The following is a 26,390-nucleotide window of genomic DNA, read 5'->3' as shown; positions in this document are numbered from 1 at the left end:
TGCAATCTAATGAAAAAAGATTCAGGTGTGCAATCCAATACCCTGCAATAAAGCCTAGTTTTGTGAAGCTAAGCATAATACGTAATATGTTTTATGAGGTGTAAGTGTCTATAATCAGTATTTTTATAATCACAGTTTATCAAATGACAGTGTGGATGGGATTGTTGGAAGTGCTGAACCTACAATTTCTGTCACCATAATGGATGTAGAGGAGGCTTATGGCATGACAATGCTTGCCATTCATGCTGTTTATTTTCTATTTTAAGGAAAGTAATTAAATATTATAGATAAGGCCTTCATAGAAGGTGTTACCACCATGTTTTTAATTTGCATAGGTTTGTTCAGACATGTTTTGATCAATCAATCAATCAATCAATCAATCAGTCAATCAATTTTATTTATAAAGCCCAATATCACAAATCACAATTTGCCTCACAGGGTTTTTCAGCATACAACATCCCTCTGTCCTTGGAACAGGATGCCACAGGTGAAAAAAAAAAAGTTGATGAATTAATGCTATTGCTGTTAATACTGCCGTAGCGCTAGTCACCTGTATGTGTTCTAGCAAAGAGAACGCAACAAACACAGAATCTGATTCATTTTTGACATAGACAGAAAATACAAGGAAGTGATCATGATCCTGTAGCCCTATAATTACATCAGCATCTGATGGTATATGCAAATTGTGGACCATCTACTGAAGGGACCAACATCTCTCTCTTCATGGCTCTTTGGCTAGCATACGCTGAACCATGCATGTATAAACGTACCTGCATAAATATGCACAAACATACACGCAACCCATATTCATACACATGAACAGATTTACATGCCTTTTCTGCACACACTTTTAACCCAAGCACATGCAAAGGGACATGCACTCAGTCTAGCAAAGACACCCACATGTCTACCTTGGGAAGATAAAGAACTGCAGATGAAGTAGGGAGAAATCTATTGAAGTCAGGCCTTGTGCCAGCCAGCAAATAGTCCCAGCCGGTGAGTGCGGAAGATTTCAAGCCAGGGTTCATCCAAGTTTACTGCCAAGTGGTAAGGGAATAGCAGTGGCACGCGCAGTTCCATTTTAAACACAGTGATTTTTATCTGGAGATTGAATCTGGCTGCAGCATCTCCCCCAGCGGCAGTGTACTCGTCCAGAATAATGGATATAGTTTCATGAAAGCTTCAACAAAAACACTATGCTCAATTACTCAAGCCCTCTTTATGGGATATGACGGCATCAGACACCGCTCTCCTGTGAGGTACCTGTGTTTCAGAAGATACTCTCCTTGTCCTGCTGTGATTGACCCGGCTCGTCGGGCAACACTTGGTTTGCCTTCAATTTCACAAATACAAAAGCTGACGAATCAAGGCTTTGCTGTTGAGTTGTGCGAGCACAACATTCTACTGTGATTTAATTAGCTGCGCCTGAATGGATGCATAATGTTTGGGTAGACTCTGTTGAATTTAATGGAGAATAGTTGACTTGAATAAATAGATGTTTTTGTTTCTTTCCTGACGGAGTCTGGCTTCAAGTACTTCACAGTGAGCTGTAAAAAAAAATAGAAGTAATGCTAATGGTCTTGCAAAATACACAATGTGCAAATGGTGGAGTCTCTCTAAACATCTTCTTATGTCACCATTAGATCATGGAAATAAACAAGGGTCCTTTACACTTTGTGATAAAGGTAAAGTAAAGGTAAATACTGTTAGATTAACACCATTTTGTCCCCTGCACAACTGAGAGTAAGGCAGCTGAATCTCACACAAACTAAATCATGACTGATTGTGGAAAATCACGACTGCCCAATATTACATAAGCTCACAGATTGCCGTGATTCATACTCAGTATGCCCACATGATGGAATTCACTGTTGGCTTAAACACTTTTTCGAAGGTGTCAACAAGTAAACAGTGTCGCACTGAGCTTGTGTTTAAACACTGGGTTCTTGTTTTGAAATAGCCTCCCAAGACCAATTAAATTGTCTCAGTTTGTGGGTGTGTGGTAAGGCCAGGCCAGAGTGCCTCTCTGGAGCAGGATGAGCTATCCTTGAGGTCATGATACTTTTGGGAGTTTGCTTAAGTTTTTGTAATGAAAATGGAAGCTGCTGCCGGTATGACTAAGAGTGTATTTACAATATAGCGTGTCTATTTACTTCTTTAAGAAAAAAAACAACGTATTGAATTTAGAATAAAAAGATTAAAGCCCCATCCCTCTAAAACGTTAAGACTATACACAAAAAGCAATTTGTGTTTAGGAAGTACTTTTTTTTTTTGTCATTATACTGTGATGAGGTTCTGTTTTGCTCACTATCCATAATGACTTTGACCAACTGGCTAATATCGGCCATTTCTTTTCAGCCTCAAAAAAATATAATTTTGCCCAGAGAAGGGGAGCAGCAACATTTTATCCACCTTCAATTCCAATTAGACTGTCCTACACAATCCTGGGAGAGCTGAGATGTCATAGTAGTCTTCACTGGCTTTCTTGAAGTAAATTAACCTTAAAAAACTGGCATGCGTGTCCATTTTTGGTGCTTAATTGTTCAAAATAAGCTTTGAGATTAAATTTAGAGTGACTCTGCTGCTGTTAATAAGGGAAAAGGTAAGATAACAGAGACATTAGAGGATACAGTTGTTGGGTGGATGTAAATAATTAGAAGATAATTGACAAAAGGCAGTTTTGACCACATAATATGCACAATTAATGTAATATAAGGATAACATTTGTAAGATGTATGTATCCTAAAAACAAATAAGCTATTTAGGAATATATACTTAGAATATAAGTAGTGCATGTGATGTGAGACACCCATGTGGTACCCACATTATGTGCTGATAGGTTTTTGATATCTTGATTAAAACACCTCTAATTAAAAGTTGCAGCGAATTCCCTGCCTATCAGATTGTGTTAAATGGTGTCTCATAACGTGTGTAGTCCCCACACTTGTCTACCTGCAGTAACTCTGACATATGAGCCTGCCATAGATTGAGATGGGTGTGGTGCATTCATGCTTTTATGAGTGTCATGATTTCTAATCTTGCTCGACCAATTACATTAACTGACAGCTCAGGGGACTCAAAGGAGCTGTTAAATTATACTGGAATACTGGATCTTTCTCGGGAATGGCTGCGTCACTTGTTGTCAGAAACATGGTTTCATGCTATAAGAATTTAAACATAATAGGGCTATATTTTGTTATTCTTAGAGTGCTTTGAATATTTTTTCAGCCCTCTCTTTTAGCGTTTGATGTTGGGAGTCAAAAAGATCAGATTTAATTTTCTATAATAGAAATTTTGGACAGCCAGCCAGCAGGAGATGATTAAATAGAAAACAAGGTTACTGGCATTGATAGTCCGGACACTCAGTCACTCACTATGTTATTTAGTGTATAGACACCTCATACTTTCAAGGAGCCTTAAACGAGTGTCTGCAGGATATTACGTTCTGACAGCAGTATTCTAGATTTTATAGACATTGACCTTCATGTTTCATTTGTGGAGCAGAATTCAAAACAATTATGCAGGCTGTTCTCCTTCAGCCTTGGCAAGAGTTAATCAATAGTGAATACTCTTCATGTGACATGGATTAGCTGAAGATGACATTACTATGGCGTCGATTATATGGAAGTGCGATTGCTGTGAGGTACAGCATAGAAATCATTTTCTTGAATGTGTCACTCGGTCTGAAAGAAAAGGAGTACTGATGTCACTTCAGCACGATTCTCCAAGCATGTGTAGGAGGGTAGATATCACCTGTAAAATATTGATGAGTTTGAAATCTTGCATCTTGCAAATCTTTCCACCTTTTTCTGACAGCCATTTTTTTTCCCTTTGTGATAATTAGAATATTTTCAAACCCTCCAGTGGCTGATGGATATAAAAAGGGTGATTATCATTGACCTGTATGAGTTAAACCCTCGTCCTTGACAAACAGCAGCTGGTTCTTCATTGTGAGAACACATTGTACTACTCCACTTAGAACCTGAAGGATCTCATTCACCCTGAGTGACAGCTTTGGTCATGGTCCTATGAGAAAACCAACAAATGCTAGGTAACTCTGGGTTACCTAGCATTTGTACAGTTTAATCAGATGAACAGTTGTGTCTGCATCAGGAGTGGGAAGAAAAGGGATAATGGAGCTGATGCATTTTAGTCACGAGGCTTGGATATAGACTTTTATGCCATTTATTTTTGAAGTATACATCAACTGTCATTAATGTTGAAATACATGTGATGGTTTGGTCTGATAAACAGAAGGCAGTTGGTGGCAGAAGAACAGTGGATCTCATTAGAACAAAGCAACAATGAAAAAGCAAAATTTCATCAACCTATTAGGATGCTTGTTACTGTGTTAGCCAGCAGGGCTACATCTCAATAAAAAGGAAATGCATTTCACTCTGGGTTTTTTTTTTGTGTGTGTTGAGTGCAATAATCCAAAGGATTCTGGTGTGCAAGGCTGGGTTACCACAGTCCTTAATGGACAGAAAGTGGAGCCAGACACTGTGTAGAAGGTAGCTGGCCGGATACAAGGCCAATTGGCACCGTCTGAAAAGCAATAAAGAAATTGTAACTGTAATGGACCTTTTTTTTTTCATTTTGATTTCTACTCATGCTCAAATATATCACAGTGTCGGAAAATGTCAGCTCAATATGGCCAGTGACTCCAATTCAACATTCATCTGAGAGCCAAGAGGCTTGATAAATATGTTACTTGTGGCACTGGTAGAAACAAGGTGCGTTTTGAGAGGAATAGCTTTCACAATTGAAAGATGTGATTTGCGTGGCCTGCGAGAGATGAAATAACATCAGGGTCGAACTGTTTATGTCTGCATAGAGCGAGAGGCAAGTGTGCTGCCATGCAAAACTCCACTGAGGTATTAAAGGAAAATAATATCATGTGGACAAGGATGCATGCTCTGGTTCAGTACTGTCATAAAATAAAGCTCTTTTACATCATATATCACAAGCAGAACCGGTCATTATCATGGCTGGCTTGCCTTTGGGTCCATAGAATTACATCATATGAAGTGATTTTTCACAGATGCTCATTTAAAATCCATGTATTAGTGGGTCGAATGATGCTTTTATATGCGTGATGGTTTGCTGCTGCCCTACTCTGACCCCTGCCCACTCCTGGCTCGGCAGACTTCAACTTTGTTGAGACTGACACTCTCGCTTTCAATCTTTTCTCCTTTGTCTAGTTCCCTGTGGTGGAGTGTTAACTGAGCGCAGAGGCACTATCCTCTCTCCTGGATACCCAGAGCCGTATGCCAACTATCTGAACTGTGCCTGGAAAATCTCTGTTCCTGAGGGAGCCGGCATCCAAGTGAGAGGACACAGATGCAAATCTTAGTAGTATAATATTTAATGAGAGATTAAAAGATGTTTTGGGGATGCATGGGTGAATTATTAATCAGTCAGCTTTTTTGCTACTCAAGTACATTTGTGTTTTTGTATCTTGTGTATTTTTCAGGCTGTCTTCAGCATTTGTATCAAGGTGTCTTTGTCTTTCAGATTCAGGTTGTGACCTTCGCCACGGAGCATAACTGGGACTCGCTGGATTTTTTTGACGGGGTTGATGGCAATGCTCCAAGGCTTGGTAGCTACTCAGGTAAAACAGATACAACTGGATTTTAGTTGTCAGCTCCCTCTTGAATTTCAATCAGATGTCACAGGGCCCCAGCAGCAGACAGATGCGGTGATGGAGCTGATGACATTTGGCATGTCCTTTTGAGAATGCTGTCTAAAAACCAGTTAAAGAAGTCAAAGAAGAAATAATGTTCCTCCTCCTTCAGACAATATTCCTGTCTCTGCATTAGAGATCTTCATAATGTAGCCCAAGTTTCAGTCTGGAGCTTTACAAATGTAGTGTTGCCTTAGGGCACACACTAATGAAAATGGTGCTCTTGCCACATGGTAACCTGCTAGAAACAGGCCATCACATCATTTTAGATGCTGGATCCCGGTATCAGAGGGACTGGTGTAGCATAATGACTTCTGCCTCTATATCGGCTATCAGGTTTATGAGACTAGGTGTCAGATTTCTCAAGTGGTGGATATCTCATTTTGGAACAAAACTCTTTACATATTGTAATAGCTTCACAGTACAGCTCTCACTGTGTAGGACAGCATGCGGTGTGAAAAGGCTAAGCCATTTTAAATGGCTAGCAATCAATTTTATCTGGGGCTAAACTGATGAAGGTGATTATGAATATATGTAAAAGTCCCCTTGCAAATTGCTGAAGACATACGCCTGGAATAGAGAATATGATCCTAGACCTCAGTGTTGCCACACATACTGAATATTCTGCAGTGCAAATTCAGAGTTAGAATAAAAGATCATGTTCGTGTTCATTGGTTTAGTTTTTAAGGGTCTGACTGAAGATCCAAAGGACGTGTTGAACACCTTAAAATGTGTAACAGAGACTGCATATTTGATCTATGTAGTGAAACAGTCTTTGTTGAAAATGTTGAAGTAGCAACATTAGTAAGTGGAATGTAATCATGTTAGTGTTTCCACAAAAATTCAGAGCATTTGTGCTTGCTGGCTTGAAATTCTAATCTGTATATCACTACACAATCTTGACTATTGTAATGCTTTCTTCTCAGGTTGACCCAGAAGGACTTACATACGTTGCAGGTTATTCAAATGTGTTCTCTGCCCAAGGATGGCACAAAATACATCCTCTACCTTTTTACATTTTAAACACACTCTGCTCTGTTATTTTATTTCTTGATATGAGTGATTGCCTGTGATTTATTGCATTATGTGAGGCACTTTGTGTTTTAGTTTTTCACCATCATTTCATTTGTACCTGCTGATATACTCAGCAACCCCAATTTAGCAAGGTTATGGAGGTGAAATGGCTGCTGCTGAAAGCCACAGAGTCCAGGCTCATACTTGAATTTGGCTCTGGGTAAAATAAAAAAGTGGAATCCAGAGAATGATTTAACAAAATTGCAGCACAGTTATTACTGTGTCTACATTATTATCTATACTGCAGATAACTGAAGTGTAATAAATGGTCACATGTTGCTTGGGTGCTCTCAAATCTGGAATATGGACTAGACATGGTCTTTTCTGTCTTTTGTTTGTTTAATACAGGTACAACAATTCCTCAACTGCTGAACAGCACGTCCAACAACCTGTACCTGACCTTCCAGTCTGACATCAGTGTGTCCGCTGCTGGCTTTCACTTGGAGTACACAGGTATGAGGAGAGACGGCTTGTCTGCCTGCCTGTCACTTTGTCTGCTGTCAGTTGGTTTCCATGTGTCCATCTGCCACTGACTTCCAGCTGCTACACAGAGGTATAAGGAATAAGGGAGACAGCTGGTCTGGGTGGCACAGTTGGACATAGAAAGAGAGTTTGAGGTTAGCGAGTGACTGGGCAAAGTTTCTTCTTCCTCTGTATCTTCAAATTCTCAGCCTTTGTCTCTGCTCCTCTGGCATTCTGGCATGGTATTCCCCAGTGGTCGTTATTAAGTCCTCCTATTGCTACAAGCTACTGGACCCACATCCTTTTTCATTTAGGGACTAAATTTACTCATCTCTCAGCGGGCTATTCACTTAGGGGCATATTTGCAAAGGAGCATGCTGAACATTTACCGTGCACTAAAATTTAAGGAGTATAGCTGGCCCCAGTGGAGCGACTGATTTACTAAGTCCTCCCATTCAAAAATTGTGCAAATGAAAATAGGGGTCCTGATGTTCAGGTGATGCATGGAGCTCTTCTGCAGACATTTAATAATACAGTCCTTTGTGACCAACGTCCCTACTGTTATTTACATCTCCTGCACTTTCCCTTTGTCTCCTTTAATGTCATTGTAATTTTCCTCTTTGTTATTTGTCTCTCTAAGGTTAGATGGATTTTAAGTTGGTCCTTTTTCTGTCTCCTTCTCTCAATTGTCTGCTATTTTGTTGCTTACTGCTCACCTACACTTCAAAGCAGTATTCTTGCTAAAATGTCTAGTTATGGGAGACCCATTGTCAGCCATTTTCAGCGAAGTATATTGAGGACTGTGAAAAAGCGCAGCCATGGGGAAGTAAGAGTGGAGAAGACATGAACACCATAATGTTAAGATAAAACGGGAGCATGACAATGGCACAAAGGAAGGAAAGAAAGGCCGTGATGAGAGCCCCGCTAACATAACCAAACTTTGAGATCTCATAAAGATGCAACTAAAGAATAACACGGTTTTGACTAAAATCAGTTCCCACTCAAACTAACAGTCCCGCAAATGTGTTGCAAAACAAAAGAAGCATGAAAAAACATAGCTGTCACCAAATCTGTCCTCGATGTCAGTCGTGTCAGTCCGCAAGCATCATACCACTGCTGAGAACAACTTCACAGTCATGTCTCTCACAGTCAGCGCTCCGTTTCCACAACACCCTCCTCTTTCCTGGAAGCACTCTGTAGCTGTGTCTCTCTGTGGGCTCTTTCCTCTCTGCACTAACCCCCCTCCCCCTCCACCGCTACCCACTGCTGAGAATCACTTCAGAACCATGTCTCACAGTCAGCTCTTTCCTCTATGTCTGTCTTACACTTTGCCACTGCTGCCCTTGTAAAGTGCATTCCCTGATGCTTTGTGTAAACCCGGCCCCAGTCAGACTCCTTCCTACTTTTCCTTTTGCTATTCATTTTTGTGAGGTTTCCTGCCATATGTTTCTACTGTCTGCCTATTGGCAAACATTTATCTGTGTCTGATCAAGTCACGTTACTTCTCTATGGAACTACTCATTAAGCATTTCTGTTTTTGTGCTCTGTTGTTTCCCATTGTGCAATGTTCTAGTCGACTGCTTATTGCAGAGTTCAGACTCTGATGTATTTGGCCATATTACAGCAGTCCTCTCTTCGGCCCTCTAGTTGGTTGTATGTTTGTATCTTATTCCCAGCCTGTAGTTGGCTTGAACCACCCATTTATTTTGTTCACACTCCAGTTTTTAGCTACAAATTAATGCTCTGAATGCTCAGTACAGTGGGAAGAAAAAGGCAAGAGGGATTGGCACACACCCAGCCAGTCAACCATCTGTTTTAAAATGTTTCCTTTGGGTGATTGTTGCAGTCCATTGAGACCAGTTATAGAAATCTTGTATACCACCCGTCACTACAACTTCTTAAGAGCCAAGCATTTAACCAGCTCTCCTAAGGCAGACAGTATGCTATAGTTGAGAACAAAACTGGCATCTCCTCACAGGCAATATGGCGGTTTGCATCCCAAATAAGTCCCACCCTAGGCTTCAATGGCTACAGTCTGCAGAGGCCTGTATTATTTCTACATCAACTACATGAAGTGACTGTTAAAACAAAATGAATTGATTCTGGACATCTTGGGAAGAAATTCAACCTCTGAATCAGCCCTTAGGTCTGTCAATACATTTTTACATTTTCTACTGCACATCTAATTTCAGTCACACCACTCAAAGGACATCATGGCACTGCATATGGTAATTGCAGTTTTCTGTAAAACCTAAGCATACTACAGATGATCATCTTGATAATTACCTGCACTTATGCACTTTTCAAGTAAATTATTATCATATGTTTCATGGCTGAACCTTGCACACTCATTAAAGATCAAGAGCAGAAATCCCCTGGTATATACCCGTACTTGATTAATGCAATCAAACTTGCAATCAAGTTTCACATATTCTCACTACACTTGCTTCTCAAGCAGTGAACCATACTGTAAGCTGTGCTGCAGGAATGTGCACTGAAATTCAATGTAAAATGACTACGCTAGGGTCTTTCTCTCATGTGTCAGTACTGTGCTTCTCTTAGGCCTCTAATTTCATGCTAGTGCAAAGCCATTAGAAGTGTCACTTTCATCTGGATGCAAGTCTCTTTCTTTGACCTGGCTGCTGTTGTAATTTTTTAGGCTCCTGGCACAAGCCGAGTTCTCCATTAACTGGATGTCTTTGAGAGCTGTTGGAAATGTCGTTCTTAGGTCTGTCACAATAATTATGTCATTGACTTATGGAGGTCAGCAAAAATGGCCATATATCCATGTCCATATATCGTACAATATTTCCCTCTGGTTTATATGTATTTGTTTACATAAGAATGTCACCAACAATTGAGCCGACATGATGCCAGAACAAATAGCAGGGTTTTCCTGACCATTATGAGACTTGAACGCAGTGCCTGAGCTGAATGAACAGAAGAAAAGTATGCTGAGACACGTTTTGCTGTCATTTCTCGTCATGCTGCTTCTGTCCTCCCGTCTGCTCTCTGTTGGAGTTTCACTGTGGGTGGGGCAGCTCCTCTACACACACGCACACACAAACACACACACACTTTTTTTCTTAAGTTTTTATCTTCAAATAAAAAGTGACATACAGATGTCATTTAGGAGTCAGTATGATCAACTGATGCAGCAGTGAATGTGTCAACCAAACTTACTAACCAACAGATCACATACCCCTATTACAGATAGTGGAGACAACTGAAACAGCAACAACAAAAGTAAAGTAGAATAGAAGCTATAATAACACAACACAGTACCATAGCTACTTGCAACAAATACGTTGCTATTAAATTTGCTGCACATTTCGGCAACACTCAGGTCCAGACACGATTACCCTCAAAGTAAAGAGTTCTATCCAATTTGGAGTTCTTAACATGTGAGATGAATGGCTGCCAGGTGTTATAAAATTTGTAAGTAGACCTTCTCAGAGTGAATCTAACTTTCTCTATTTGCAAAAACTGTATTACATCTCTAATCCAATCAGTATGGCTGGGAGGTGTCTCATCTTTCCACTTAAGAAGAATGAGCTGTCTAGTGATTACAGACGCAAAAGCAATAGCATTTAATTTAAATTTTGGAAGGTTAGTTTTTTCACCAACCACTCCAAATATTGCTATTAGCGGAGACAGATGGAGAGGGGTCTCAAACACCTCCAAGGAGTTTTGGACACACTTCCCAGTACTTGCAAAGTCAAGGGCAGGTCCAAAAAGTGTGGACAACAGATCCTATTTGATTTTTTTTGCACCTAGCACACATAGGATTCACATCAGCACAGCTGTTGACTAATTTCTCCTTAGCGTAGTCAAGATCATAGAGAATTTTAAACTGTATGAGCCCATGTTGAGTGCAAATAGATGAGGAGTGGACCCTGTTCAGAACTGAATCTTTTGTGTCCTTATCCAGTTTAGGTCATCTTTCCATCGGCCTCTAATTATAGATGAAGAGGGGCAATCAAAATGAGAAATAATCTTGTATAACTAAGTAACCACACACTTTCCCAGTGGATTAAAAGCCAAAAGATTGTCTAACCAAGTTTTATGTGGTGGATAAGGCAACAGGGTCAAATTAGTTAGCGCAAAATTTCTGACTTGTAAGTATCTGTAAAGCTGGTTGTTAGTAAGGTAATATTTTGTTTCAACTACGAGAATGAGGCAAATCCAACGTTGCTATATAGTTCCCCAAAAGATTTAATGTCCTTGTGTTGTCCTGCAGTGATGGAGGGAAAGAATGATTTTGATCTGTCAGTGCTGAGGGGGGCATTAATTCAAGTCCAGATTTCTCCTGAACTGTATCCAGATCCTGAGGGAAATTTCAAGTGACGGGTTATTTTTATATGAAGACATTTCCCCCAGTATGGGTCATGTCAGGAGAGCAGGTAGTGAAGAGATTTTACAAAAGGTTGCGTTATTGTCTAACCAGAATGGTTTCTGTTGAGCTAGCATAGTTTTCCTTTCATGCTATGAAAGTTAGCTGCCCAATAGTAATATTCAAAGTTGGATAACACCATTCCCCTGGTAACTTAGGTCTCTGCAAAAAGCTTTATGAAATCCTGGAAGCTTTTTATTCTAGATAAATTCTGAATTAGATTTGTCCAGAGTTAAAAATATATATATTATTTCATTATCAGTGTTAGCACACATTGAAACAAACAAAATAGAAATGGTAAAATGTTCATTTTAATCACATTGATTCAGCCAGCCAGGGACAAGAGTAGTGCACCATCTTAGAAAATCTTCCCTGATTGATTTTAAGTGGGTGGTTCAATTCTGGTCCAAGAGTTCAATATGTAATTGTGTGTTACTGACCCCTAAGTAAGTAAGACATCATCCAAGCTGTGGTATTTATAGGAAGCAGCTCACTCTTCTGAAGGTCCAATTTATAGCCTGACATTTGTCTAAAGAGGTCAAGTTTTTTATAGAAATTGTCAGGAAGTATGTGCTTGCAACATCCTGATAACCAGTAAATAAAAAGGCAAAAAGTGCTAAAGAATAATAATAAACAAGTATGTTGTCAAAGTAACTTTTTCCTCTGGTTTTGACTAAAATCCAACCAAGTCACTAACCTTTCTGACTTCTTAGGGGTCGAGGATCAACTCCTAAAGCTTACAAAAGCATCATAATCAATACAAGGCAGAGGAAACTATTCAGCCTCTTCCCCCATAAGTAGTAGCCAAATATTAATGCTCACAATGATTGGATCACTGTAGCAACACGTGGGAAGGGGTTACAGGCAAGCATGATAGCTTATTTTACGTATAAGGGCCATGGATATAGATGTGTTCATTGCCAGTAAGATAGACTAGTCAGTCTGTGTACAAGCCTCACTCAAACTGTGCATGACGCATAGAGTTAAATGACTCAGGCAAAAACGTGTATTTGATGTACCTAAAGTTCCCCTCTCTACTCCACTCATCCCTACTGCGCATGCCACCACCCACCTAAAGTATCCTTGCCTTATGTGAACTCCCAGTTGCTCATTTTGTTCACAGTGTATAACCACAGTACTGTGCTTTGTACCTTGTACCTTTTTTTCCATTCAGTAAACTTTTGCTATTGGGTGATCTGCATGTGTTGTGTCTGCATCTGCCAAGTAGCTTTTAATTCAGTATATTTTTTTTGTGCTACCAGCCTCTTCTACTTTTTGAATACTCAACAATTGCTGTTTTCTTTACAGGTCCAATATATAATTGAAATGGATACATATATGTAAATGCTCATATTAAATTAAAACCAGGAGCAGGTGAAATTCTCAGCTGAGCTTACTGTGACGACTAACTGGTGACATGCACTACTGAAATTGTATTGGCTAAGTAGAGTGGCCAAGGCATCCTGTTGAAAACATAAATCTAGTTTGATAAGGACAGGAGTCCCTCCAGACGTGGTTGCCTACTCAGAAAAAGTGGGTGTCGACCTTGTCACAGCAGGGTGACAGTAATCCTTGCCAAAATGTGCATTCTAACAGTTTGATTGGAACCCATCTGGAGCTCAATGGGAACCAGTGCCATCTGTTAGTCGGTACCCACTCTTAACTTGACCAGAGCGCAAAGGTCTGTGTGTCCAGTTAAGATCTGGCACACCGCCTCTGGCTGTGTAAACTGGAGCCTGGCTGTTTGATACGACTGATAAATACAGGCTTCGATATATGCTTACCAACAAAGTGTTTTACTTAACTCTGGTTTTGTTGAAGGCCTACTGACAATCCATGAAGGTTTTGTATGACTAAGTTTATATCTGTTAAATTAATGTATGGATACACATTTACACGTTTTGTTTTGTTCCCATTTGTAATGCAAGTAGTCGTCAGTGGATCCTGTATTATAATATGTCACCAATCCAATATTCAGTTGTTTTCATTCTATTGAAGTAAGAATGCACCGCTTTAGGAAACTGTTTTACACAACACTACAATGAGAAGGCTGATTGTTGCCTACAGTAAGGACACATGATGAAATAGTTTAATTTATAGCTGCATTATTCTTTGATGCCAAACTTACCTCATGGCAGCCTTTTACTATAGTAGCAGACACTGCTTTCATCAATTGCATCATCATATCTCTATTTCAAAGTCATTGGACGTTGTCAAAGTAATACTTTCATTTAAACCCACATCTGACAAAACTTCAAAGAATCCACCCACTCCCCTTGTACAGTAGCTCTTCTTTAGTAGATGTATCTGTGAATATCTGTCATATTGCTTCCTGCTCTGCGCCTCTTGGGTTATTGTCTCCTCCCACCCAAACATCCTCTCTAACTTTCACTAGATGCTCAGTGGAGTCGCCACTCTCGCAATCCAGTGCTCTGAAGAGTTGCCTATAAATTGTTTTTGAATCTTTTGTGGCCATTTTTGCTGGCATGTTTACATTCATCCTCCCACCTACTTGCTTGGACCTGTTAACTCTTTGAGTGGGCTTGTGTGTGAGTGTTTGTACATTTTTGTGTATTTTTTCTTTTTTGAGTGCTGTGTGATTGCAGTATCCGTGCCTACACACAGGTTGGGATAGATTGGTCCTTTTTTTGTTGTTGCTGGGTTTGTATATCCTCCTTCCCACTACCTCTCACCCTACGGCCTGCTAACTAATTATGCGTCAAGGAGAAAACTTCTGTGTGAATGTATATGTGCTTTTCAGAGTTATTACAAAAGGTCCCCTTTCTGTCAATTCTTATGTATTACTGCAGCAGCAGCAGCACAGCAGCCAATTTTAACACAGAATTTAAATAACCTATTGACAGATGACTTGTGTCAGTTGAAAACTTACAAAATAAGCACTTCTTCCAATGCTACTGTTCATAGCATTTAATGGGTGCATCAATAATGAAGTAAAGTATGAGATGTGTGCTTCTCTTCCTGCAGATTTAACTTTTTATGTATTTGTTCAGTCACCTCTAGGACAAATGAAACTGTGAAAAGCTGTAAAAGTGACTGTCGCTTAAATTTACCTCAAATTCCTTCCATTAATATAGCCCATAGCTGGGATCAACATTGCTTTTAAGCCATTAAAACACAATATCAGGCCTCTCGGTACCTGGCAAGTGGCACTGTATTCACTTTGTTCCAGTGAAGCTCAATGCTTCTGTCAAGTAATACTTCAGGGATTGCTTTGTAATTTCACAGTGATTGCTTCAGATCACAGTCAGAAGGATTTTGCGATTACAGCCACCAGTAGAATAGCTTTGTGACTTGTCCCACTTTCTAAATGTTATGATGAGGGGAGAGAGGGAGAAAAAAACACTTACTCAATTATTATGCAATTACAAGCACATTAAAATGTGTCACTGTGTAATTACATGTTAAAACCTTTGGTTTTAATTAAACAATTCCCTTTTCTCTATAGGTATCGGGTGATTAAATGTAAATGTTTCCATTAATTAAACAGTGGATGTTCAACAATGAAACAGTTCCAAGTGGATTGAGCAGTTACAGGTTTGGTTTGTACCCATAATGTGCAGAAGAATGATTGCTGTCCACACTTGTGTGTTGTGACTCTGTCCTAAGCAATAGGTTTGGATTCTTGCCCAGAGCCGCTGCCTCCCAGTAACGGCCAGAAAGTAGGGGACCGCTACACTGTGGGTGACATGGTATCCTTCCAGTGCGATCAAGGCTTCTCGTTACAGGTAGGTTAGAGCATACAGGGCTGGTGAAGCAGATATCCAGCTCTCTTATGGTTATGATAAGTGAATCATATCTACCTGCCTGGAGTGACAATTTCAAGGGAATACCCCAAAGGATGAGTCTGTCAAGGCAGTGTTACTAAGTACTTTTTCTATGACATTTATATATATATATGTGTGTGTGTGTGTGTGTGTGTGTGTGTGTGTGTGTGAGTGAGTGAGTGAGTGGAAGAGTATGTGCAGGAGAGAAATGTGTGAATGTACAAGTGTGGTAACTGTCAATGTATTTAAGCTTGCATATTTATTGTGTCTACTTTTGCTTGCGTGCCTCTCTGCTTGTGTGAGTGTGTTTGTGTGTGTATGTTACAAAGCAGCTTTAACTTCTCCCAATCCTCCTCAAGTAGATACAGTAGTTGTGGCGTTTTGAGCCGTAGAACCCTCCAACGCCACAGGCGATGGATTGTGTTAACAGTCACCTCACTAATCCCACACTGATTTTTCTTCCTGGGCCTAGGCATTCACTTCTTTTCACATTCTCTCTGGACCAACCAGAACTTCTTACACACATCTTCAGGCTGAGTGTCTGTACACCAGAAATAGACCAGAGGCCATTGTAGAAACAAAAACACAAGAATGGCCGAGTTTTTTGAGTTCAGGTGTGTTAATGCCACACATATGCTTTAGTAAATGCCTGTTTTCAGGTTTGACTTTAGTGTACAGCAGGCATAGGACAGTATGAACATTTTCTGTCACAAATATCCTGGCCAAACTAATTGCAATTCATGCTATTTTCCCAATAAATAACTCTCAAATGGCACTAAGACATAATGGAATCACTTTCCCTTTTCATTGCAACACAAATAGCACACACACTTTTTAAATGAACATCCTTTTTTGTGAAATAAAAAATTGGTCTCCTAAAGCCAGCCTTTTCAACGATTTCAGGTGTCATCACGCCAATGCTTAATTAAGAGCTGTTGCTTTTTTGAGGTGGGTGCGTATGCAGCCAGTCTCTTTTATTGTTGGTTGCCCAGCAGTCTCTTTTGGGACACAATATTCATAATCGTCCCAATGATGGAAATTCGCCATGGTCAAGTTATTGTCAGTTTTTTTTTCTTTTGTCGCGATCCACAATAAAGTCATATATCGTCTAATCCTTGGTGTACGTGCTGGCTGGCGAATGTACCTTTATCAAGGCATTTTACAAGCATCTTGGTTGCAGAAAACTTGTGGACTGCACTTAATTTTGAAAGGATAAAAACAACAACAGTGTTATGAATATTTTACAGAGGATTAACCAGTAATATCCATCACAGGATGATTATTTTTGTATCTTAACAGAAAACAAGTCTGGAAGCTAGGATGTTTGTCTTCTTGTTTTCTCAGTCTATAACACATCTCTCTGTAGTCAGCCCCCAGGTGGTACTCTTGCTGCCCAACTAGCAGCAAGAGGTCCCTTTCCTACTCTTGATACCATCAAATATTCACACACAAGACTTTGAGAAGAGGATTTTGAGAAATCCAAAAATCTGACTGCTAACCAATTCCAAAGATCCACAGGACAGAGATAAAAAAAAATCTGCTGCAAGCACCTGTCTGTTTGTTGATCTCTTGGTGTTCCTTTTTTATTGCACTGTATTTTGAAGGTGGTGAATATATTGTTTTTGTTTGTTTTCCCGAACAGGGTAATGCATATATTACCTGCATGCCTGGCCCCGTCAGAAGGTGGAATTACCCCGTACCTCTGTGTTTAGGTAATGTCTTATTTTATACAGTCTGACATTGCCACCGTACAGGATTTCAGTGGGTTGATATTACTACAGACGACAAAACCATATTTGTTGCATCAAACACAGATTCAATCTCTTTCTTCTGTCTTTTGCCATTCACCTTTCTCGTTGACTTTTTCCTGTTTTTTTTTTTGGTTTGGTTTTTTTTGTTCCTCCCATAGCAACACTTTACTCATACACAACCACACAATAGATCAGTGGCCTCACAGAGGACTTGTTATTGTATTAGGGAAAGCAACAATTTCATTGTAAGATCAGGGGAGGAGATGATGGGTGGGTGTGGAGGGCTTGAGGGGTGGGGATTATGAATTTTCTGCTTTCCCCTTCAGTTCAAAATCAATAAGGCTTTGCACCATCTCAGTGTGTTGTTTGATTTCTGATAGCCCTGATGAGAGTCTCTGCTCTCCCCTGACACTTCCTCTAAAGTTGATTGCCACAGTGACAGATTCCAGAGATTACTAATGAAGCGCACCACTTTGTCTTTTGACACCTCACTGTTCTGTTGCCCCCAATTACATATGTACACAAACACACTCGCGCGCACGCACACACCCTTACGGTGTATATAAACACACAGACGCTTGCACACACCAGCATGCACTCACTGCACTCTTCATGTAAATGTTGCGTCCCTGTGGTTTTCACAGTTCACTGCAGACATAAATCCCGGCTTTACTGTTGACAGGCCTGTTCTTGGACACATGTGTTCGCTCGTTAGCTCAACTCCTCGCTCGTTTACAGTACATATGCTCACCCCAACACCCCAGGATCTGTATCCACTCTGTAGCTGATAAACTCACATCAAAGTGGTTGCATGCCCCAGCACAAACAGTATAACATCCTCATAAGTGCCTCTCCTCTCCTCTCCTCTCCTCTTTCATTTCATACACAAGCGGGTCAAGCAGGTTTCCCCCACCAGCAGCACAATTAAATCCCGAGATAGTTTTCGCCTCATTGTGGCCTTGGTTGATAGTCTCTAAAGAAATGGCAGCAGTACCCCTTGTGTTTCCAACCATTTGCCACATAAATAGGCCTGTAAGGGTTGGGATGGGGAAAAGAGGAATTATTTAACGACATGTTTACATTGGAGCCTCAGTTGGCTATAATGACATTACCTGGGTGGTCATGTAGTGTAAAACTATGTATATGCTAGCGGTGGAAGATTTTTAGGCACCTCACATTTATGCAGCGGGCTACGATGTGATTATAAAACGATTATAAATGCATCTTGATGCATCTAAATTTTTTATTTCAATACCTGATCTATTTAATTTCATTGTGTGACTACTTGCTATTTTTAAAACATGGCAAATGTGTAATTACCCCTAAATAAAATAAGCAGATGGATTTACTTCCATTATCTTTTATTAATACTTTACAAGTAATTTAGAAGGTAGATATGACGCACATGTTTATGTCATTCATGTTTCACCTTACAGTTGGTTCAGCCGCGAGGAACATACAGCTTGGTCTTATATATTGTTACAGGCGATCATACTGTTGAAAATTGGGTTTTAAATTATTGAGATTGTTGGCTTTTCGAGATGTAATCTTTCAAGACAGAATCGTGAAGCATCTAAGACTCCATTTATTTTTACCCTGCCCCTAGTGAGTGCCACAAGAGTGGGGGTGGATATATCCTTCACAGACAGCTGATGTGCTCTCTAACACACAGTCTAAGAAGAGAGGTGGAGTGTTGCAGGGGGAGGGTGAAGTAATCACCGCCACCGCTGAGCAAAACTGTGGTGCTGTATTGAAAATTGACTCCCTCATTTATTTTAATTTAAAGCATCACCAAACAAGGAATGTGCCTGAGTCTGTTATCTTTTCACGGATGCCGTTATTGGGCATAATCCACACAGTCAAGCAGAGATGTACATGCACAAGTCACAAACATGCACAAACACGAGAGACATAAGCAGCCCCCCTTCCCCTCCTCCTCCTCCTACCACAATCAATCCTAAGTTCATAAAGCACACTCGCAGCACTTCATTTTCTTTCTCGCCCACACAAGTCCCCCTCTTTTACAGTCTGCTTACAAACACATGAGTGTATAACACACATGTGCTCATAGGCACACATGTGGCAGACACAGACATTACCAGCACTGTGTACACATTTACAATAATTGTGCATGTACTGAAACCCACAGACACACAAAGACACAATGCTCTTTGCCCTCCCACCATACTCACCCCCTCTAGTCATTGTTTTCCTTTGTTTTCCCATTGAGCCGTTCTGCGGAGAAGTGACATGTTCTTTCTCCTTGGTTGGTCTCCCTCAGCTCAGTGTGGTGGCTCTATGACAGACTTCAGCGGCGTCATCCTCAGCCCAGGCTTCCCAGGGAATTACCAGAGCAGCCTGGACTGCAGCTGGAGAGTTCAACTCCCTATTGGCTTCGGTCTGTCATCCCTCCTCTGCCTTCCCTTTCTTCTTCTCCTCCACTCTCTTTTTTTCTTTTTTGATCTGGTAGCTCTAATGTCTTCTCTGCCGCTTTCTTCTGCATTGTTCAGTTAACTCTTCTTCTCTCCACTTCTTATTGTATTAAAAAAGAACCTGCTAGTTTTATGAATGCTTTTAACATTAAATTTGAAGTAACCCCCTACTGCTACAGTACTTTAAAAGAACATACACATTCACTCACTTTTGCTTTACTCATATATTCTTGAGTTTGTCTCTTATGTCAGCCCTTTCTTTCTGCTTTTTAGGGATCCATCTGCAGTTTCTGAACTTCTCCACAGAGCCTGTTCATGACTATCTGGAGGTGCGCACCGGGAACCTGGAGACAGGAACTGTGATTGATCGGTTCAGTGGCCCCGTGGTGCCCAACTCTCTCTTTAGCACCACCCACGAGACCACTCTCTTCTTCCACAGCGACTACTCCCAGAACAAGCCTGGCTTCCACATTGTCTATCAGGGTGAGGAGGCAAGATTGGTCTGAATGGTAAAGTTAAAATGGGGTGTTATCATAGCAGCAGCTGAAAAAGTGGAAAGAGATTGAAGAGTTTGCTAATAGAACACTTAAAAGACCATTGGTGAGGTTGGATATAGACCATGGACAAAGATCAGTTCTGCAAGGCAGATGCTTTGACTGAGGTTGTAAGATTACAGAAGGTTAAAGAATAAAGAAAAATAAATCAATGCTGACCTCCGCTGAGACATTCAATTGCACATATCCTTGAATAGTAATAGTGTTGCCTATGTCAGCAGGGTATTGTATGTGCTAAAGTAGATGTGGGAAAGAATAATATAACAATACTTTGAATTTTGATGTATTCTGGACAAAACCTTGTATTTTCAAAATCATACCTTTTCATGAAAATGAAAAAGACCAGACTTCCATTTGTAGCTTCAACCACCATAGTGATGAAAGATTTGCTGCTTTTGAAAGCTCACTAGCCAGGCTTTTATTCTTGGAGGTCATCATAGATATTACATATATATACATAAGAGGTCGACCAATGGATTTTTAAAGGCCGATATAATAACAATAGTTTGGAACAGGAAAAAGCTGAGAGCTGATTAATCAGAGCTGAATAATTTTGTATTTTCAAAATTCTCAAAATACTTTCTCAGTGATTCATAAAACATTAAAAACAAAACTAGGTCAAAACCAAGTTTATTGCTGCAACATGTATGAAGTGTTAGAGGGCTTTTAATTTGAAACAAGGGCTTTTAATATGAAACAGTATGTTGCAACGTTCACTTGGTCACAGACTGCAGGACTGTCACTCAAGCGCTAACGCACTGGACCTGCTATTGCAAAAAAGTAATATAAATATATCTTAAAATGAACTATACACTCAGATACAGTCACACAGCAGAAGGGACCTGCTTTCTCTGGAGCTGTACCCACTGATCGGCTCCTTTTCGCTCGATTTAACTCAACCCTTCCCTCTTCAGCTCCTAACGGATAAGTTGGTTGACCTCTATTATATAGTATTTTGTTGGAAGTGTATTATTTGCTTCCTGGAGTCCCTGTTTTATAAACCACTTATACTGTGTGTGGGTTTGTTTTTTTTCCCCAGCATATGAGCTACAGAGGTGTCCGGACCCACGACCGTTTCGTAATGGCATCGTGATTGGTCAGGATTACAGTGTGGGGATGACCATTTCCTTTGAGTGCCTTCCGGGTTACACTCTGCTTGGAGAGCCATCTCTTACATGTCTGCACGGAATCAGCAGAAACTGGAATCACCCTATACCTCGCTGTGAAGGTGACTGTCTACTGCCTCTTATGAATGCAACAGGTGTTTTTCAGTATCAACACATTATACCTATCAGCCCTGAAATGCCTTTTATTTAATATTTTTCTTTCAGTTTCCCCAAACTTGGTGGGGAAATATTTAAATAAATGTGTGCAAAAAATCCTTGAGAAAGTCGTGCATTTTAGTCTCTGAGAAGCCGACTAAAGACTGAGATGCTTTTTCATCGCCATTACCCACTAAAAATAAGGTCTTTGAAGTTATTTTGAATAGAAGAATGAAGGTTCTTGAGACTGCTTGTAGTCTTGTCCTTTATTCCAGCACATTAAAGTAGCAGACTCACTTTTACCACCAATGTAGCACCACTTTACTGAACTATAAACTGACACAGCACATTATAATGATATATGGAACATTTGCAAGTCTTTATTACAAAGCTGATTACACCTGTCACTGTTGTAAATTTCAAGGAGACTCCTCTGATGTTGCTCAGGTATGATAAATTATGGCTTTCCTCCCATCAGTTAAGTGAAACATTTACATATGTTTCAAGTCCACAACGAAGTTTGGTATTTGTCTCAAAGAGTGGTAAATAGTTTTGTTTTTCCTCCGCAGACAGCGTATTGTCCCTGTCGACTTTACGGTTCTGTTTTTGGATCCTGAGGGCACTGCCTTGGCTTTGACTCCCAGTTCAAAGTCAATTTTTAACACATTCCCTCCGAAGAAGTATGACGGGGGAGTTTTAGTGTCTGAACTACTTAGTGTCATCAAGTTCACGGCAACCAGTAACCATCCCCTGCAGTTGTATCTAACAGGTGCAACCCCCCCCTCCCACCCTGAGTATCTTAGTGATAAACCAGTAACATGCAGTTATAGTTTGTTTTATCAACAGTTAGTGGCGATACTGTCATAAAAGCAAGTTTTATGACCTGAGGTAAATCAAATACTGGCTTTCTATTTTTATCCAGCCTCTCTGATTTTTCTCCCCTCCCTACAGCTCTGTGTGGTGGGAATGTAACATCCATGAATGGCACAATTTATTCTCCTGGACACCCAGCTGAGTACCCACACTTCCAGGACTGCATGTGGACAGTCAGAGTGCCTCCTGGGTATGGCATCTACATCAATTTCTCTGTTATTAATACAGAGCCAATCTACGACTACATCACTGTGTGGTAAGTTCTCATTTCTCTCTCAGTATGACATTATTCATCAATCATCAGTCAATGGCACATATCAAACACACACTGTTTTCTGCATGCAGAGTTTTATTGACAGTTATTGGGAGGCAGTCTTTCTCAATTAATAGTGATGTTAATTTAAAGGGACGATTTAGCCCACAATCGAAAAAACATATTTCCTCTTACTTGTAGGGCTATTTATCAGTCTAGATTGTTTTGGTGTGAGCTGCCAGATGTTAGAGATATTGGTCATAGAGATGTCTGCCTTATCTCAAATATAATAAGACTATATGGCACTCTGCTTATAGGGCTTTAAAAAAAGTACATTTGAGAAACTCAACAGAAATCATGACTGGTTAATCAAGAAAATCAACCCACCTTGTTATGAGAAGAGAACGCTTAAATCACACATCGGATCGTAATGTACAAATTATTCAAGTTGAAAACCTTTACTGATGTACACTGTATAATTTATTTAGAACAAAATGATTTAACAATGGTCACTGGAAACCAAAATTATCAACCCACTGAGGGCTGGATTTAGAATCACACTGAAAATCAAAGTAAAAAATTGAAATCGCAGGTTGATCCAACTTGCATGAATTTTATACTGCAACTCATAATGTGACTGTGTAGTAGGCCTATGTATGGCCCCCATGTGCCTTTATGCGCACCTGACAATGTGTGGGCATGCTCCTGATTAATCTGCGGATGGTGTCTCCTCCTAGAGCTGGATCAAGGCATCAGTGAGCTCCTGGACAATCTGTGGTGGTATTTGATGGCGTCGGATACACCAATACATAACATCCCATAGCTGCTCAGTTGGGTTTAGGTCAGGGGCACAAGAGGGCCAGTCAATGGCATCAATGCTTTCATCATCCTGGAACTAACTATGCACTCTGGGCACATGAGGGCGGGCACTGTCCTGCACCAGAAGGAACCCAGGGCTCAATGCACCAGTGTAAGATCTGACAATCGCTTTGAGGATTTCATCCGGGCAGTCAGTCAGTACAGCAGCCAGGGTACCGTTTGCTATGACATGGAGGTCTGTGTGACCCTCCAAAGATATGCCTCCCAAGACCCTCACTGACCCACAGCCAAACCGGTCATGCTGGATGATGTTCCAGGCAGCATAACGGTCATCACGTTGTCTCCAGACTCTTTCACGCCTGTCACATGTGCTCAGTGTGAACCTGCTCTCATCTGTGAAGAGAACAGGGAGCCAATGGCAAACCTGCCAATTCTGGTGTTCTCTGGCGAATTCCAATCAAGCTGCACTGTGAGCACAGGTCCCACTAGAGGACGTCTGTCCCTCATGTCTCTGTCATGCGGTCTGTTTCTGACAGTTGGTCAGAAACATGCACACCAGTAGCCTGCTGGAGGTCATTTGGTAGGGCTCTGGCGGTGCTCCTCCTGTTCCTCCTCGCACAAAGGAGCATATACTGGTCTTGCTGCTGGGTTGATGCCCTACTACTGTCTAGCTCTTCTCGTGCAATGGCCAGTCTCCTGGTATCTCCTTCATGCTCTTGAGACTGCGCTTGGAGACACAGCAAACCGACCGCGACTGCACATATAGATGTGCCATCCTGGAGGAGCTGGACTACCAGTGCAACCTGATTGAGCTGCAGATACTGCCTCATGCTACAAGTAGTGACAAAGACACTAGCAGAACACAAAACTAGAGAAGAATCAGTCAGGAAGGATAAGGAGAGAGCATCTGTCTGTGGACACCACATGTAAAACCATTCTCTTTTTAGGGGTTGTCTTGGTTTTGCTTCTCCATTGCACCTGTTGTCGCTTTCATTTGCACCAACGCAGGCGGAATTGATTCACAATCTATATATATCTTCAATGCTGGGCAACTCACACCAAAACAATCAAGATTGATAAATAGCATTATAGGTAAGAGGAAAAATATGTATTTTCTGTTTGGGGCTGAACTCTCCCTTTCAGTTGTAAACCAATGGCACAGATTTAACAAACAATACTAAGTAGTGAGCCACGAAATATATCCTTGTTAAAGTTTCCACCAAGTTAATACCATATATACCTTGCATTGCTTATACAGTAGCTCCCAAAAGGTTTGACAACTGAATTTTTTTTTTTCTTTTTTTCTCAAGGATGAACCGGAGAGTATATAAGATTTTCAGAATAATATTCCGTACTGGGCCGGGTATTTCCCGTACCCATTGCAAAAGCAAACTCAAAAGCTGCATACAATGGACTTTACAGTTGACAAAACGTGAAGCCCATAGGCTAGTTGGACAAGTTTTGTTCACAGCTTCTGATGTGACACCCGTATTAGATGAGCCAACAGCCATCCAAATATGTTGACCTTTGTCGGGACATCTGTGGATTCATTTTTCTTTCCCTGACAACTTTTTTTTCTTTACAGCCCCTTGCTGAAACGAAATAGATTCTAGTATGTGATGAAATAAGAGAAACTGAAGAGAAGTCTGAGGCACTCTGTGTCCCTCTTCCCCAGTGAGTGTTGCATAAAAAGGCAGAAACACGCAAAAGCATGAAAACATCGGCTCAGAGTTGCTGTGGATGTTTTTTAGTACGCAGAAACTTTTAACTTTGTCAGATAATTGTACAGCAGTAAACTACCTTACACTACCCGCCTCTTATCAGTCCAGCAGCTGTCTCTCCCTCTCTGTCTCTGCTTCTCTTTCTACCTTTCTGTAGCCCCTCTGTAGTATGGTAAGCCTCAGGCAGCCATGGAGCTGTCCTCATGGGTGATAGAGGAGGGAAATGCCTTCCAGCATCTGGGACTACCATTCACAGTATGGAAGGAGGGAGCCACTGGCACTACTGTTTTCAAATGAAATAGCGCATAAACAATCTGTTCCCTGATGGTAACATTTCATTTCCCTGCCTGACTGCCGTCTCCCATTTTGCTGATCACTCTGAAATGAAACTGCAATAAGACTTTTTTTAATATATAAGATATTAGAAGTACACACACATACAAAAAGCATTTAGTGTACATCATTCACATGAATAGGCCTGGAGCTACCCGAGAGTGCCAGTAATGAAATACTTTTCTCTTGTACGGAAATGGCATTTATATGTATAAATATATATATATAATAGAAAAGTACTGTCTCCTCATATGAATCTTTCTTTTTATCCTCAGAGAAAAGTAGCATGTGGTTTGTCCCTACATGCCCCACCCAAATATTGTTATCCAACTTATTTTGGCTGTGTTTCAGAATACAGATCATGGCAATATTTTTACAAGGCTTCGAAAGTTCTCTCCTGCTCTCATTAGCAGAGGTGCTTTTGTGCTCTGTGCTGTCAGAAGCTAATGCATGCCTCATAAATGGCTTCACTGCAAATGGCAAGTTCTATTATCACCTCACAGCCACAGCTTTGGGTAAAGGATGTGAAGAAATGTTAAAGGTAAATGTTGTTTGACATTGCAGTAGAGATGCACGTCACAATATAATAAATTATCTAAAAAATAAAAAAAAATCAGTTTAGAAACAGTTTATATGTGCAACATAATGATCAGGTGGGAATGCATGTTTTTGGTGAATCTGGCAAATTACATACCTGACAAATCAAGGAATATCATCACAGTAATGCAAGAATCCTACAAATCCAAAATTGCCATAAATCGGTCCTGCTAATTGAATTGTATCTTTGCTCTCAATCACCTAAAAGAAATAAATATAATATTAAGTTTAACCACATTAGTAGAAACATTTTAGAAAATAATTAGAGGTTAGGGCTGTCCTATACAGCAGAAAATGTTATCACAATAATTTGTTTCCATATTTATAAATCTCAGTATTTATCACAATATATAATTTGATAATGCTGTTTCTTGTTCGGCACTGACTGACAGCATATT

General features: G+C 40.4%; 1 protein-coding gene across 5 annotated transcripts in view; it reads left to right on the top strand.

The window, feature by feature from the left end:
- The window catches only part of LOC117265836 (CUB and sushi domain-containing protein 3-like), a 268,435-nt gene that overhangs the window by 163,743 nt on the left and 78,302 nt on the right, over positions 1-26,390 (top strand). For 3 of the 5 annotated variants that reach the window (XM_033640575.2, XM_033640573.2, XM_033640576.2), the window contains exons 35-43: positions 5,202-5,326; positions 5,515-5,611; positions 7,106-7,210; positions 15,240-15,358; positions 17,040-17,109; positions 19,430-19,546; positions 19,854-20,063; positions 21,174-21,362; positions 22,348-22,525. In XM_033640575.2, coding sequence (XP_033496466.2) covers positions 5,202-5,326; positions 5,515-5,611; positions 7,106-7,210; positions 15,240-15,358; positions 17,040-17,109; positions 19,430-19,546; positions 19,854-20,063; positions 21,174-21,362; positions 22,348-22,525 — 1,210 coding nt within the window. The remainder of the gene's footprint in view (positions 1-5,201; positions 5,327-5,514; positions 5,612-7,105; positions 7,211-15,239; positions 15,359-17,039; positions 17,110-19,429; positions 19,547-19,853; positions 20,064-21,173; positions 21,363-22,347; positions 22,526-26,390) is intronic. The other 2 variants (XM_078171922.1, XM_033640574.2) reach the window with 1 other exon arrangement.

Source organism: Epinephelus lanceolatus, chromosome 10 (assembly GCF_041903045.1).
Source record: "Epinephelus lanceolatus isolate andai-2023 chromosome 10, ASM4190304v1, whole genome shotgun sequence".
Classification (NCBI taxonomy): Eukaryota; Metazoa; Chordata; class Actinopteri; order Perciformes; family Serranidae; genus Epinephelus; species Epinephelus lanceolatus.
Note: the sequence above shows the minus strand (reverse complement) of the source record. Positions and strands in the feature narration are given on the sequence as shown.